At 42.9% G+C, this 17,333-nt stretch overlaps 1 protein-coding gene across 1 annotated transcript in view; it reads left to right on the forward strand.

Annotated features, from left to right (window-relative positions):
• LOC310788576 (adhesion G-protein coupled receptor G7-like) overlaps positions 1-17,333 on the forward strand; it is a gene marked incomplete at its 5' end in the record, with an annotated part of 105,731 nt that overhangs the window by 85,824 nt on the left and 2,574 nt on the right. Inside the window, 12 exons of the mRNA XM_083650108.1 lie at positions 1,978-2,087; positions 2,295-2,435; positions 3,096-3,172; positions 4,037-4,185; positions 5,316-5,429; positions 10,026-10,216; positions 10,725-10,871; positions 11,668-11,780; positions 12,788-13,134; positions 14,446-14,527; positions 14,875-15,033; positions 16,752-16,920. Of these exons, the coding sequence (XP_083506234.1) occupies positions 1,978-2,087; positions 2,295-2,435; positions 3,096-3,172; positions 4,037-4,185; positions 5,316-5,429; positions 10,026-10,216; positions 10,725-10,871; positions 11,668-11,780; positions 12,788-13,134; positions 14,446-14,527; positions 14,875-15,033; positions 16,752-16,920 (1,799 nt within the window). The remainder of the gene's footprint in view (positions 1-1,977; positions 2,088-2,294; positions 2,436-3,095; positions 3,173-4,036; positions 4,186-5,315; positions 5,430-10,025; positions 10,217-10,724; positions 10,872-11,667; positions 11,781-12,787; positions 13,135-14,445; positions 14,528-14,874; positions 15,034-16,751; positions 16,921-17,333) is intronic.

The raw sequence follows: 17,333 nt of genomic DNA on the forward strand, positions 1-17,333 counted from the left end.
CGCACGGCGCACGCCCGACATAGCCTACAATGTAGGTCTAACAAAACGCATTCTTATAATCATAATAGGAAAATCTCTGGGAATTATTTTTTCCATCCCGAGAGGCTATTAGCCTATCAGAGTGTCTGCTGGCCAATCCAGGAAGTTTGACAATACTATTTGGACCGTTTGATTTGTGGCTGTGTGAACACAAACGAACCAAGGCACAAATGCAACAATTGTATCAATTAAGTACCTGAATCGGAACAAAGCAAACGACCTACAGGTGTGAATACACCCTTAATCTCTGAAGTATTTTCATGCAAGTGTTGATTTCTGGGAGTGTCGTCGTGGTAACAGCGACCTCCGTAATTACATGTAGGCTAACTAGGAGGGAAGTAAGGTTGCTTTAGAATACAGCCACCACCCCTGTATTTACCCTGTATAATAGGCACCCGATAGTTACGGAATAACTACAGTATAGGGTCTTCTAAATTGAAATGAAATTGAAATGATTATTTCTCACAGGTCATACGTACCCTGTAACAACAGAATACTGTAGGTAAAAAATTGCTATGGTATTATAACAGAATAGGTACCCGATAGTTACAAAAATAGGTACGGTATAAGTTCTTTATAAGTCCCCATTTATTACTAACCTGATGCTGCCAGATGGACGGTTTAGCTTCACATTACGTTTCACTAAACCAGTCCATCTGGGAATGGGTGCGTGTTAACTTCAACCAATCAGATCGCCATGCCTCTGACGTAACGTTTGTCCAGTTGAGAAATAACTGAAGTTATTGCTGCATCTACGATAGCCTCGCTAGCTTTCGCTTCCGCGGCGGCAGCCATGTTGACGAGTGAAAAGAACTACAAAGACCATGTACCCACTACTTTCCCAGACGCGTCTCAGTAGCGTCACACAGAAAGCCTGCCTAAGGCTGCCGCTGATTCGACGAGCCGGCCATGGTTCGGGTTTCTAAGCCAATCATCTTAACTGCCTGTGCATATCAAGATGGATTACATCAAGAGAATCTCTTTTGATCTCGCAAGGTTATCCATCTTGCAAGCAAGGTTAATTTATTACCTCCTCATTCCATAAATTCTGATTTTGTTACCCTCTACTTACCCTGTAAATTCAGATTTTGTTACCCTACTTACCCTGTAAATTCAGATTTTGTTACCCTACTTACCCTGTAAATTCAGATTTTGTTACCCTGTACTTACCCGGTAAGTAATCTAAAGCGTTACCAAAAGTTGCATAGTGTACCTTTAATCTTTTAATTAAACATGCCTTTTTCTCTTAGAAAATTTCTGCCAAGCAAAAGAAATCAACGGATTCAACTTTCCACTCACCCCTATCGGCTTGTTTGGATATGCTGGAGAAGTTTGTCCTAAGGGAACAAATAGTGGCAAGTTTATCTCAACCATGACACTGTAGAGAGCTACTATCCATCTACTGTATATACAGAAGATCTACCATCTATTTACCTACCTACCCACCTACCCACTTATCTATCTAGGAACAGTTGAAGTGACTGGAGCACACAAAATCACTGGCAAACAAAATTTTATGAGGTGCAAAAACGAACGTTTCGACGCGAGCAGCGGCTTCTTCGAGTCAGACCCTCTAGAGTCTAACCCTAACCCTCTGACTCTGAAGAAGACGCTGCTCGCATCAAAACGTTCAAAACTATCTATCTATCTATCTATCTATCTATCTATCTATCTATCTATCTATCTATCTATCTATCTATCTATGTCTGTCTGTCTGTCTGTCTGTCTGTCTGTCTGTCTGTCTGTCTATCTATCTGTCTATCCACTTATCCATTTATTCACCTGTTAATCTACCTATAATCTATCTATCCATAAATAGTTTTACTTTTCAGATCTTCTCTGCTAAAATGATGATTTGTTTAGAATACCAGGTTCTTTTACCCATATTGATGATTCATTGGCATGTCTTTGTGTCCAACACGTCACCTTCCTGTCTAGCTGGCACACCGAAGGCCTCAGCAAGATGTTCAAACCAGAGAGGATTACAGAGTTTCTATGAGCTACGAGTTCTTCAGTGTAACCTGACGCTCAGTGACCTACAACAAGCTGTGAGAACACAGGCTCTCCTCCCTTAAAACCTCAAATACCATCTTGCTTAACCTGTACTGTTACTGGCCATCTACTGGCAAAAGCAAATGTCTTTTTTAGGTTTGAAGGAAAATGTGATTTTAAGATTCAATATGAGAATACATCACTTGTTAAGAAGGGTAATTTTTGCACATCTCTAAATAAAACAAATATCGTTCATCTCTCAGCTTACCAGCCCAGCTGATTTAGAGATGTTAGCAGCCAGCACTCAAATCCTGACCTCCAGACCTGATAAACTGATGGCAGAAGACGTCATTGCTGCAGTCGAGATCGCCAACACACTCCTCCTGTTTCCTAACGTCACACAGGTATGAAACACCTCTTCCACCACTGCATCAAACAAGGGGCAGACACCTGCACATTATTAGGGGTTCAAGAGCGGCTAACTCCTAGCCTGACAACTCCTACAGTAGTGCTAGCCTGACATCGCCAGACCAATTCGCAAATGCAAATCCATCTGCCAGAGCAAATACAGAATGAGCTTGCAGATTCGTCAGGTTCCCAGGCTACCATGGTGCTGGAACCCTATTGTATTTGTTAGGATTATTTTTCTCTGCTAAAAGTATGTGCACCTCAGAAACCGTGAGCCCCAGAGCAACCACATTCGGCACGTGGGTTCCTATGGCCCCCCACTACTCACGTAAGGCCAGAGCCCCCATGCAATGTCGACCCGATGGTGGCGCTATTGCAACATATCATGTAACACTATCTGCTGGGGAAACATTTATTTCACTTTGCCTGCATCTATTACGCAATTTGGATTTGGAATTGTGTTACAAGTCCAAGCTTCCTAAAGGATAACACTTTTACAGCCTGAATTCTCAATTTCAGAGATGCCGACTTGATCAAGTAATAGTTTTTTAAGCTGATATTGGTTTGGAAATTAACTCTTCAACTGTATTTTTATGAGACTACAGTTCCTTCTATCTGTTCTGATCTATCCTCCTATGCTAATGGTTGTGTTACAGAGAGTTAGGGTGGCAGCAATAGCTATAGTCAGCCAGTTGCTGGATTCCAGTCTACCGCCTGCGCTTGAAAATCACAGGTACGAGTCGAGCTAGGCTAGGGTTTAAAATGATGTTGAACTTTGGTAGTATCTTGGTTTGCGTAACTTTATCCGTGATAAAACCATAGACATAAATAATATGGATGTAGCTATCCCATTAAATTTCTTCTCCCTGGCGGAGTTCAAACATTGGCCGTCACCATCTTGATTTTTCGTCAGCAGAGTGGGAGGTAATGGGTTGAGTCTTTCCTTCTGCACCTCATGTGAGATGGGAGTTTCCCAGAACCGCAGCTCCGCCTGCTATCACTGGACAGGCAATCTGTCAATCACCCCCTTTTCTATGATCTATTTTACTCCAAACGGGCGAGTTATATAAAGATCGACCCACCTACACTTGTTATGAAAAGGTGACATTAGCTATATAGACCAAAACGGTGTTTTGCCCCTCACTGGAAAGATGTTTAACCCTTTTACAAAGTCAGACATTTTAACATGGGGGGAATGCCTACTGCCCCCGATGCCTAGTGGCCATTCGAGGAAGTACAGCTTTTCAATTCACTTCTGCGTCATCAGAGGAAAGGGGGTGGGCTTGTCCACTAGATAAAACGTTAGGGTTGTGCAACAACGCAGGTTTTACGAGTGATAACGAGGGTTCTCACCTTATGCTAAAAGCTGCTCAGAGCAGCGTCAATCTGAATGGCAGGTGATTGGCACTCCGCCCATGACTTGTCACTATATATATAAGATAGGCCAAAGTTCAACACCACTTTAAATTTCAGGCCTGTGCAGACATTTAGTAGGCAATAATTCAAACATTACACTTAATTTTGTGATAAAGACCACGCCATGTCTGTGTGCGCCTGTATTATGTGTCTTATGCATGTGTCCACTATTCCCACCCAGCCTCACAGTGACGCTGGAGCAGCTCTCTGTGAAGCAAAGTGTGGATCTGAACACGTCTCAGTCTCAGGTGGTCCAGCCCAACCTGGTCGTCCAGTCGGCCCAAATCCCTGCTGAAAACACACAGGGAGTCCAGTTCACTTCGTTCAAAGGTGAGCTAACTGTCCTATAGCAGCCAATCACATCACACTTAAGTCTCTCAAAAGACTTAGCAGATCAGACTGTGGTTGTACTGGTCAGCTTCCAGGTATGAATGTGTGTGTGAATGTGAACAGGGCACTCCTGAAAAAGAGAGTGTTGCTCTCAGTGAGACTCCCCCTGTATAAATAAAGGTAAAAAAGAAAAAAAAGAAAAAAAGGAAAATAACGTGCATGCTCCATCAATTTCCCTGTTTATATATATGTTGGGTTAGGTGTTACACCCAGGGGAGTAGTGGTAAATACAGGAGAGGAAACTATCCAAGGTGAGTAGTTTACCCACCTTGTTTCCCCTCATTGATTGATACAGTTGATCTCAAAATGCTGTAGGTGAGTGAAGTAACGCTTCCCGAACTAACCTATCTTCTTACACTTCAAAATCAACAAAATGCTACTTATTCCTTTTGAAAGTCTTAGGTGAAGAAGCCTGTGATGCAGTTAGTTTAACTACTGTACTGTTGACAAAATGTACTACTGTAAGTGCTTTGGACAAAAGCGTTAGCTAAATGATGTAATGCAGTAATAATCAACTTGCAACCCAGGGGCCAGATGCGGCCCGCGATAGGGTGCAGAGTGGCCCCCCGGCCATTTTCTAATTCACAATGAAAAATAATGTTAAATCAAGTTTGACTGGGGTCCTGCTAAATTGTCAAATATCGCCACCTACTCGCCGCCCAGGTACTTGTATGTACTTAACTAACTTAACCTAACGAACTATCCTTAAAGGCCATTTACGGTAACTATCCTGTGTGTGCTTAAAATTGTCAGACTAACCCCCGGCTGATTTATGTTTTACGGTATTAATAGACAGATATTTATAAATACCTTACAAAATAGGCTATATATCATGATTTATTTGGAGAAACCAAGGAATTCTATGGAAAATCAAACATCCAGCCCCCCATATAGCCAGAATGGAATGCTCCTGGTTTCATAACCACACGATTCGACTGTGAGATTGGCCGTCGAATCAGGCTCCTTAGAATAAAGTGTTGAATCATCGACTATTCGGGGTCACCCCTAGTAATGTAATATAAATAAAGGTTATCGTAATAATAATACTAATTCTGATTCCCAATGTTTAGGAACGACTTGCAGTTTTGTGGCAGACCGAATTCAGCTCAACACCAATACTCCAGAAATTGTGGTGGAAACTGGGTCCGTAGCCGACATCCTGGTATACATACGATTCCCCCCCGGTGAGTTTTCCCTCTATTTTCAAGTCGAAAAAGTCACAACTTTATCATCCACATTGCACAAACCATCCTCCCACTGCAAAAAATACACTTCAGACTTTAACAAGGGCAAATTCAGTTCAGGACCACATACAGTACATCATGTAGCAATGAGGCGACCTCATGCAACTCAAGCCCATTCGAGGAAACTACATCTTTCAACAGCCCAAGTTTGGCAGGTTTAAAGATGTTTTCGATATCTACAATCTATGGCATATGTTCAGCTGTGTAACACTGGAACAGAACAATTACCAAGGCAACAACAGAACATAAATAAAACATAGACAACCGTTTGTCCATTTTTGCATAGATGTTCAGGTCAATTGTCACAGGGAAACAAAAAGAAAACGTAATGATTGATTGGCCCATGAGGTCCCAAAGACTAATGGCTCATTTCCACCACATATAACAGCACAGTACAGCTCCATATCTGGTATTACTCGGCTCTACTTGATATAGACTGTTTCCATAGCAAGTTTACTTGCCTCCGCCCACACCTGGTCGTCAATGGGACCGCATATCTGCCCTCCGCCCATTGCCGAAGTAGGCTATAAGTATAACGTTAAAATGAAATCAATACACGGAACTTTTAAACTGATTATGAAATACTGGTGCCTCTAAATGAGTACAGTGAGATACAGTGTACATGGGCAAATGTGACAATCGGCTAGGAGAATGGATATCACTTTGTTGTTACTCAAACTCACATGCATGCACTGCGCGGGGACGGGAGAGGCGCTACGAGGAGAACCCCAGCGGCAGCTCAACAGGCAAGACTGCGGCTTCGCCTGCGGCCTAGCGGAGGCAACTACAAAGGGCTTCCCGAGGAGCGCATGTTAAAGCTGAGCAAGGAGATCAATTTTATTTCACCAGCGCCGAAGGCAGCAACACAAAAGACTGATGGAAATAACATAATATAAGAGAAGGTAAGCCCCCACTAAACTGGTATGCAGCGCTGCATTGACAGTCAGTAGGATAGACAGTAAACACGATTCTGCCTGACCAATCAGTCGTCTACAATGTTTTCACGTCACCGTAACCGGGTTCGCAGAATAGAACCCCGACGAGGCAGGGACCAAAAGTAGCACGACTCAGCCTCAAATCTAACCGGGCTGGGATGAGACCATTTATCGAGTCGAGCAGAGCGGGACCGCGCTACTAGCTGCGGTGGAATTGGGCCATTAAGGCTCAGGTCTGCCGTCAACTTAAAGTCGAACTGAACCCGTTCGTCATGTGCGTCGCAGTCCGTTTCAGACTGAAAACATAACTTGTCTGAGATCACAGGTTGAGAGGCGGGTCATAGTAATATGTCGATGATTTTATTTGAGAATTCTGGGGACTGGATTGGGCTTTGGCCAATCCTGGCCTGTTCTGCCTCCAAATCGAGTGGGATTCAGCGTGTTGTCGCGCTCTCCTCGGGAAGAGCCTGACGCGACGTTAGTGGCTGAGTGGAGCTTAGCGAGCCGCAGAGCGCGCGCCTTTATCGCTGCTGTAAATACGATATTCCTGGAATGTGCGTTTTAACGAGCCAGTTACATTTCTTTGCATTCTTAGACATTACTGTTTTTGTTTTTTGTTCATGTTTCATACAATTGGCCAAGTTAGTAGTTATTTTATGGGATAGGAATTCTGCCAGATGACAGGCACTAGGCGTCATTTTCTCTTTCATTTGGAAGAGAAAATTATCCTGAAATGATGTGATTGACAGCTGCATGTCGTGATATGATTGGTTGAAATGGGGTAGAAATTTGATAGTATTAGGTGACGTCAGCAAACTGTAGATTACTGTTATCAATGAAATCTTGAAAAATGAACTTTTGATGTGAAAAAGTGTGAAAAACTAAAGAAATTAGATTTTTGTGATTTGTTTTGCATACATTATTAAATAGGTGCACTGCATACCCAGGTATTTGAACTAAAAGAAAGGAAAAGTCATTTTTGGGTTCAGCTCGACTTTAAAGGCCGGCTTTACCGTGGGGAATATGAATATATATTAAATCTCACGCCCCTAAGGTTTTCGAATCCGTTGAAATTTTTGAAATTGGTTGTTTCCCGCCAGAGATATCACCAGAAATCCACTCTGTGTGGAGGGGGGGGGGGGGGGGGGGTGGTGGAGGGGAGGGGCGGGTGCGGGGACCCGAAATACTACATTTCCCACAATGCACTGGGCTCGCGTGGCCTTCGTTTACATGCCCACCCCTCAGGCATTTGGCTGATATCAAACTCCAGTAGGTGGCGGTAATGCACATATATGTTTGCCAACCGCCATAAAACTCAAAGAAGAAGAAGAAGGCTTCGACAATAAAACAAGAGAAGAAGAAAAAATGGAAAATAAATCGAAAATAAAATTGCACCAAATTGCACCAAATTTAAACCGATGTATATATGTCGGGAGATGTCTTCATAACAAAAAAATTCATGCATTTTAAGGCATTTTCGTAGGAGTTACGCGCATCTGATGTTGTAACTATTTTCTGTAAAAATGGGTACATTGCTCAGCGTTGATTTCCTTACTTCAACTCACCTACTACTAGATGTAAAATTTGACGAGCTTTCCAATGCCGCCAGTCCCGTGTCTTTTGGTGCTTCCGTTCCAGAGATATGGTCTATTGGCAAGGAGCTATGGAAACCTAGCTACAGTATGCTATGCGGTTGAACAAGATGGCTGCCTTTTGCTTTTCGTCGAGAGCTCTGAAGGGGCGTGGAGGACCTCTAGAGGCAGGACCATGGCTCACAAGACTTGTAGTTCATAGGCGCTCGAGTTCCGCAACGGGGAGGGAGGCCGGATGACGCGTAACGCGCGTCATCCGGCTTCCCTAAAATATGTGAGAGATGCCTGATAGGTCAGGCAGTGAAGCTCCAATTTCAAAAATTTCAACGGATTCTAAAACCTTAGGGGCGTGAGATTTAATATATATTCATATTCCCCACGGTAAAGCCGTCCTTTAAGCTGTGTTCACACCGAGATATTTATTTTTCTCCCTGTCACTCGATTCAACCCTTTGGAATCGCTCTGTTGCTGTGTTTAAATCGCTCCACAAACTGGGAGCGCACTCCGCCCTCGGGCCGAGGTGTTCATACTCAGAGCTCGGAGAGAGGGAGAGACTATTTGTGCACAATTGGCAGCACCTGTGTCGGCCTGATAGATGTGGGCGGGGTGCAGCGAGCTTGAGAAACGAGAGAGATCTTCACTGTCAAGAAACAAGCAGCACACAGCTCTAACGTTAGACAGAAACAAGCAGCACACAGCTCTAACGTTAGACAGAAACAAGCAGCACGCAGCTCTAACGTTAGACAGAAACAAGCAGCACACAGCTCTAACGTTAGACAGAAACAAGCAGCACACAGCTCTAATGTTAGACAGAAACCAGCAGCACACAGCTCTAACGTTAGACAGAAACAAGCAGCACACAGCTCTAACATTAGACAGAAACCAGCAGCACACAGCTCTAACATTAGACAGAAACAAGCAGCACACAGCTCTAACGTTAGACAGAAACAAGCAGCACACAGCTCTAACATTAGACAGAAACAAGCAGCACACAGCTCTAACGTTAGACAGAAACAAGCAGCACACAGCTCTAACGTTAGACAGAAACCAGCAGCACACAGTTCTAACGTTAGACAGAAACAAGCAGCACACAGCTCTAACGTTAGACAGAAACCAGCAGCACACAGTTCTAACGTTAAACAGGATGAAAACGCAAACAACACCACTGTGTTTAATCCCCCCGATGCAAGAATGAATAAATACTCCGGGGTTACGGCAGCCAATCAGCGTTAAGCAGCAAGCGACTGTTGGGTTAAGGCAGCCATCAGCGTTAAGCAGCAAGCGACTGTTGGGTTAAGGCAGCCAATCAGCGTTAAGCAGCAAGCGACTGTTGGGTTAAGGCAGCCAATCAGCGTTAAGCAGCAAGCGACTGTTGGCAGCGAAATTTCGCTCGAGTTGGGATATTTCATCTCGGGCTCTGTCTCTGTCGCTCGGACGCCCAGCGATTTTTCTCCCGGGCGAATATACGCTCAATCGCTCGTTTGCATTGACTTTGTATGTAAACTCGATGCCAGCGAAAAACTTTAATAGGTCGGTGTGAACGCACCTTCAGTCAAAGTGACGTGTTGTGAAACTTTGTACACATGTGTACTGTATCTGATCATGAACAATTTGGGGGGCTCTAGCATAACTTCCACATAAAAAAAAATAATGGTGTCCACCATTTGGTATTTTGTTTTGTTTTGAAAACCTTCAAACATCATTCAGAATTACACCAAATTCAGTATGCAGGCTTCTTGGACTTATGTACCCTTTACATTAAAAGATTCAGTATGCAGGCTTCTTGGACTTATGTACCCTTTACATTAAAAGATTCAGTATGCAGGCTTCTTGGACTTATGTACCCTTTACATTAAAAGCAGCTCAGGAATCTGCTTGCAATATTATGACAACCACGACCACTACAGCTACAACATCAACTAGCACTACTATTACTTACTACTACAAATACTACTGTACTAATAATAATTTACATTTCTTTCTTTCTGTCTGATTTCTTGCATCTGAAGATGCTGTGGCTGGACAGCGAAAGCCATCAAACATCTCCGTGGGTTTTGTTCTCTACCAGAACGATGGTTTCTTCAGGTCCCGGCTCTACAGGAGGCAGAAGTCCACCTCCATCAGGGTCCTGTCGACCAGTGTCAAAGGTCACGACCGTGCTGTGGTGCCACAACATGTGGAAATGCTGTTCACACCCACAGTAAGATAATTAAGCTGTCAGCACATTTACATCATGACAATTTGTATATTTTATGATTACATCATCTGAGCCTTACCAACGTTTACGGCCTTGACCTGGTCTGTACACTGCTCGTTCATATAACTTGCCGCCAGGTTTAGCGTGATGTATGGGCAGATACCATCACAGTAGTGTTTTCAAATTCATAAATGTGAAATAATACCTGTACTGTACATTATTAGCATTACACAAATTTGAAGAGGGATGGTGGGATCTTATGGAGGCAAACAATTTGATAGTGTCAAAGATAGCATGGAGTTTACTACTACCATGAAGTTTTCATTGAAGGTTGTATCAGTGAGTTTCATCTAAAATGTCTGAGCCTTCCTTGAGTTGATCTTGCACGTTTGCTGCCACATGAATCTCAAAGATTATTATTTTTTGGACATTCTTGTTAGTAAATTTGCTTTGTTCCTTTTATGTTGCAGAACTCGACAACATTTATTTATTGTTGTTGTTGATGTTTTAGATCATCACCAATGCAAAGCTGAATGCCTGTGTGTTCTGGGACTACAGCCTGGGTGACTGGAGCACTCATGGCTGCACCAAGGGCAACGCAGTGGGCGGAGTTCTGCAATGTTTCTGTAACCACACCACTAACTTCGCTGCACTCATGGTAAAGTGCTGTGGCTCTATTGTGGCAATTTCTTTCAAAATGAGGTTAAAAAGTGTTTGTTTTTGTTTTATTTTTTCTTAAAAAACGATTTTGTTTTAATACTGGAATGCTGGTAACGGGAAAAAAAAGTGAAGTCTGTCTGAAACAAAAATAAATGTGTTATTAACCACCCAGCCAAATTTGAACTATTAAAAATGTCGGCAAGTTGTCGACGGTGCAGTATCAAGGTGCGGACATGTCTGCCCTGCACATCTTACAAGCACCGCTCCCATGCATTAAGGAAGCGGTCAGGGAAATGGAGGTTCACTTCACCGCCCAAAGTAAAGTCCCACGTCAACGAGATTCCAGTCTTCATCCCTTCCTCAAACATTATTGCCTTTCGGCCTCTCTTCTCAAACACCTTTCAAATGGTGACTCTTTGGAATCTGGAACCTGGGACTTTTTCTCCATCTTCCTCCACTCATCCATGACCACAATCATTCTTCTCTCCTCTCATCCTCCATTCTTCTGGTGGAGGAGATCGTCTCGGTCGTGCCGTATTAGTGACCCTCTCATCTCCAGCCCTCCATCTCCCCGATCGCTTCCTTATCGGAAGCCGTTACCATTAAGGTTTGCAGGACAGCAGAAGATGTGGACTAAGCATTACCTGACTGACTGACTGACTGACTGACTGTCTGCCTGCCTGACCCGAATTTAGCTTGTGATGAAAAATGGGATTTTGACAAATTCAAAAGAAACATTAATGTGTACAGAAATCACTGTTTGATTCTGTCCTCTGGGTTTGTTTCTCCAACAGATGTTCAGGGAGAATTACAAATATGCAGAAGCCCTGAGCTATATCTCCATCATTGGACTATCTTTCTCTATCATTGGCTTGACAATAACAATCATTCACCGCATTACAGAAAGGTAAGACAGGACACACCTTCTTTTCCTCCACATGCACAAATGTGATTACATTGTGTCACTGCCTGCCTGGTGTTGCACAACGCTGGATCTGCACAAAATGGCCCTCATTTCTCAAACAAGTGTAGAAACCAGAGCAGATCTGAAGGCAGAAATCATCTTACGACATGGTTCCCGTGTGATTTTACGAACCAACCAGTGTTATGCCAAACTCTGCATGTTTTTATTTGGGGGGTTCATGTTGATGTTATGGCGGAAACCCCAGGAGAGCATGGGGAGAGCATGCAAACTCCACACACAAAGGGCCTTTGTCAAAGGCCCTTTTCAAGCGATAGCCCACCTGGGCACTATAGACACTGACAGCATGGCGAGACATACCCCCATGGGTGAAGTTTGCGTTGGTTCCTATGGTTGGTTCAGGTGGTGCACAGAACCCCCTAGTGGCCATAGCCAAAAATGAAGTTATATTTTATTGTAATGCCTTGCTCTAGATAAAGGGTAGAATAATTGTGTGACTGTGATTATTTTCAATGTTTATTATAAAACATAATATTATGCTGGTCTATTTATGAGCCATATCTGAGCGGCATAACCTTGATGTAAACAACAGATAAAACGTGTGCGTAATGACGTCTCTATGCCGTGGAGAGTGTGTGTTCGCACTTCATACCTTCACCAGTCTCCTTCCCTCCCTCTGACACGTGTCATTCTGTGTGTTTAAATTGTGTTTTCTGAATTCCTATGGAATGATGGTATTTATTGAAGTTATAGGCTATCTGTCGTGAGAATGAGCCACCGTGACACCTTTTTTGCCATTTTGGACATTTTGGGTGTGTAGTGCAGCGTTCCTGACAAAATGGAGCTATGTAAAGCTCACTACAGTGAAGCAAGTTACAAAATGTTCAAGACATCATAAAGACAATCTTTATGATGCTAAAAGATAGCTAAATAAGAGCCACGTTCAAAGTAAACAGAAATAGCCTTTAAGGATTGCTTTTCAACTTCTTTAGTTTTCAAGGAAAAGCTCGAAGCCAGAACTCCACAATTGTGCTGGTGAGTATCTGCATCAGTCTGCTGGCCTTCAGCATCATCTTCCTCTCTGGAGTCAACAACCCCAATGAAGCCAGCAGCACCCAGGTGGAAGCCACCAACACCCAAACCACCGTCCCTGATTCAGACGTCCATGTTGAGCCAGATGAGGGACCCTGCACGGCAGTGACGGCTCTTCTCCACTTCTTCCTGCTGGCGACCTTTGTGTGGAATGCTGTGTTTGGCACACAGTTGGTGTTTCTCATCCACAAAATGCGCCGGAGTCTTCCACCTGCCTTCACCCCCCTCAGCATTACGATTGGATGGGGTAAGAGATTCAACATTCAAATATTTGAAAGGATTGAAGTTTAAGCGCACAGTGGTACCGCAGAAAACAATCAATTGGTGTGTTTTTCTTTTGACAATAATGTGTTTCTGTGTGAAATGAATGCTTTTATTCAAAATAAAAAAATGTTAATAAGAAAAAAATAAAAGAAATTAATGCTTTTAATTTTTGCATTCTCAACAGAGATGCATTAATGCATAAAAAAATACTGATTGTTGTAGCTAGATACAATCAAGTACCGGTAGTTTATTCCTCAACCAGGAGCCACAATGGCAGATAATTTTTCCGTTTTCAAACTAGAACGACATCCGTCTGTCCAGACTTGTGCAGAAATTCCGTCAAGGCGTTACTGAGATATGGCATTACCGAGTTTGAAAATGGCGTTCGTGAGGTCACAGTGACCTTGACCTTTGACCACCAAAATGTAATCAGTTCATCCTTGAGTCCAAGTGGACTTTTGAGCCAAATGAGCCGAAATCCCATCAAGGCGTTCCTGAGATATCGCGTTAACGAGCAAGAAAATGCATATTTTTGAGGTCAGAGTGACTTTGAAGTGACCTTGAGATATATCGCGTTAATGAGCATAAAATTAGAGGTCGTGAGGTCACAGTGACCTTGAACTTTGACCACCAAAATCGAATCAGTTCATCCTTGAGTAGAAGTGGAAGTTTGAGGCAAATTTGAAGAAATTCCATCAAGGTGTTCCTGAGATATCGCGATAACGAACATCAGACTTTTATGGTTTCGGACAACTTTTATGGTTTCGGACAACCCGAAACCATAATGCCTCCGGCCTGGCTATCGCCGGTGGAGGCATAACAACTATAACGATAAACTATAACGCTTTCTTCTTCAGCACAATTAATTACATTTTATTGTTTTGTCATATCAACTAGTGTGCAAATAAACTGAAACTGAAACAAGAATGTTGGCAATTCCACTCGTTTCAACTAACTGTTATACTGTATATAAAACCTGCATTGAAAAGTGAATACTGTGAAGGTGAGCAAGACTCATGGGGCCATTTCTTGGTTTCCTGCTTCCCTTGACACAATACAGAGCATATATACAGTAGTACAATGTAACACGCATGAAAACAAACTGATACTTTATAGGTTGTTTATTTAAAAAGTAGGTTGTTGAAGCTTCACACACTTTGGTGTTCACGTGTGTGAAACATGCTCCAACTTCAAGTTGCTTATTTTATTTAGAGAATATAAGAATTGTTTTTTTTATATATATTTAATTCAAGCCACATGTAACTTGTTTGATTTCCTTGCTGTGTTATTTTAGGAGTACCAGCCGTCATCGTGGCGATCACACTAGGAGCTACCTACAGGGTCGACGCGCCTTTGGGTTACAGACGAGAGGAATTGTGAGTCAATGACAGTCTTTTATTGTCTCTCTGCACTCGTCTCTTCTGTTCTAACAAACACCTTCTTACCTTTGGACACATCAAGCGTAGCCAAAAAAGGCCTTAAAAGTGCTAAAAGGGCAAATATTTGCCTTTAATATAGATGTTGGTATGTTTTCCTTTTCACTTTGTGATTTTAAAGATGTCCAGATATTTCCAGCAGCTACAGTGGAGTTTGATATGAGAAAAATGTTTCAGGATTTAAAACATCAGCTGTAAAGGTCAGATTTTGGTGTCGCTCACTCAGAATCATAGAACTTGTACTAATTCCTACAGTACTGTTACTATTTTATTTCTGTACCCTCAAGTTGCTGGCTTGCAGCTCTGGACAGCGACGGGCGGTTTGACTTTAGGAAACCAATGTTTTGGGGGTTCGTCCTTCCAGTTGGCCTGGTCCTCATCTACAATGCTGTACTCTTGTGTCTCTTTGCAATAAAGACATGCAGAACAAATCCCAACCTAAACAGGTAATGTTGGAGCTTAAAGTTTAACTGCAACTTTTGTACTCCTGCAACCATTTTTACATTGACTGATCTTACACACTCTTGTGCACTTATTGCTACTGTGACGGGTCTGGTTCTCAAAATAGGATCAAGCTCGTGTCTAGTCAATCCAAACCTCGCCACAACAACACAGAACTGAAGGAGCAACAGGGTATCTTACAGGAAATCGATAATAGGTTAGGGGATGCTATTATAAAGAATATATCAAACACACAGTCACATCCATACGTGAAATCAGAGGGAAAATGACTAGAGAATGGGGCAACAGGGAATCCATGGCTTTCTTCAAAACACCAGCTAAGAGAGAGCCTGCGCACCTGAAATGCCACGGCTATAAACCCTAAGCCAACTCCCACTTCCTGTCTACCCCGTGCTCCGTCACAAGTCACATGACACAATTAATTAGGGGGTATCTGACAATACATCTCTATCACATATCACCCTGTGACACTACTCTGCACTATTGTGCCATTGGTGAAGCCTTCGCGTGCCAAAGATGTGTGCCGTAGACTTTGCAGAGATACTGCTATACTGCTACACAAGGAGGGCCACTGTTTGTCCCTTGGCCAACCCAACATTATGCATGCGTGTGTTCCAATGAGCTGAAGACTGACTGTATTTAGACCTAAGCCTATTAAACTGGAAAAGATCATACAGAGTCCAGTTAGACACAAGGTTATGCACACAAACTTAGACAGCAAATCAAGTGTTTATAGTCAGAAGTTACACAAAAGATTAAAAAATGTGCTGTATCAGACAAATTAATCGCATAGCCTACAGGCACTTACTATATTAATCGCGAAATGTCTGTCTGTCTGTCCATCTGTTCGTTTGAGCACATTTATCTTCCTAGCCGTTGCTCCAATCGCCTCCAAAATTTGCCAAAACACTTTTCAGGGGTCTGGATTGACTCTGGTGCAAAAAAGGAGAAGAAAATCTGCTCACAGAGGGTCTTCTTCTTTTTGGTGTTTTATGGCAGCTGGCAACCCCCACATTACCTCACCGCCTCCCTCTGGATTCATCCACCCACTGTCTCCCCCCATCCTGCCCTTCTGGTCCTCTTAGGTCTATTCTTCTTCTTGCTCCTCTTCTTCCCATCGTCTTATGGCGAGAGCATCCAGCTTATCGGAGCATTAACGCCACATTCTGCTCCCAGTATAGATCAGACAATCAACTTACAATCTAAACCCCTAACACACACTCGCACAACCACACACACACACACACCTAAACTACCTCACGCCCTACTAAACACACACACACACACACACCTAAACTACCTCACGCCCTACTAAACACCCCTGCCTTCAACCACACACACACACCTAAACTACCTCACGCCCTACTAAACACCCACACACACACACCTAAACTACCTCACGCCCTACTAAACACCCCTGCCTTCACAACTCTCCGCTCACAGAGCATGATGTGTGAATGGGGGGGGAGGGAAGGGAAGGGGCACTACACTACGTAGTTATATTAATGTGTCACACATTGAACATGAAAAAGGAAGGCCACAGTAAGTAACTGTCGCTAGTCATGTAGTCATAGTTTTAGTATTTTTCATTCAGTATTATTGTTAATAGCCATCATACAGTATCAACCTTTACATGTATTTATCTGCAATGTTTTACTCCAGAGAATAACGTCCAATCACCTATACTCTTTCTGTTGTGCAGTACAAAGCAGACGTCTTTGGGGAAGAAGTTCCTCACTAGTTTTTCAGTGGCTGTGTTACTGGGCCTTTCCTGGATACTGGGTTACATGGTGCTCAGTACCAGCAGCCACGAGCAGGGAGTGGCCCATCTCATCTTAAGCATCGTCTTCTGCCTCTGTACCACCACACAGGTAGGTTACAAGAACACAGCCACTTTGTGGTACAAGGTTACTTACCTCGCATTGGCTTCTGGTTAGTTTTAGAATTGATTTTAAGATTTTATTGATTACTTATAAAATGCTAAATGGCCTTGCGATATTCTGGAAATATCACAATTTTGGAAAAAAAATCTATGGCTGTAACGTGCTCAGTTTTAAAGCCAGAGTGAAGTTTCTGGTATGAAGACCTAAGGTATCACTTGGTGCCAACCATGTCATGCTAGGAAGGTGGCAACAAGTTAGGCTACATTTTGGCGAGGTCAGAAAAACAAACATTTTCAAAGGGATCCTCTTTTTCACAGAATAGAGAAAAAGCCAGCACTCCAAACCTTTCACAGGTTTTAATAGTTCCTCAAACCGGGCAGCAGCAACGAACGTTTCAGCCA

This window comes from Poromitra crassiceps (assembly GCF_964638095.1).
Source record: "Poromitra crassiceps genome assembly, chromosome: 13".
Lineage (NCBI taxonomy): Eukaryota > Metazoa > Chordata > Actinopteri > Beryciformes > Melamphaidae > Poromitra > Poromitra crassiceps.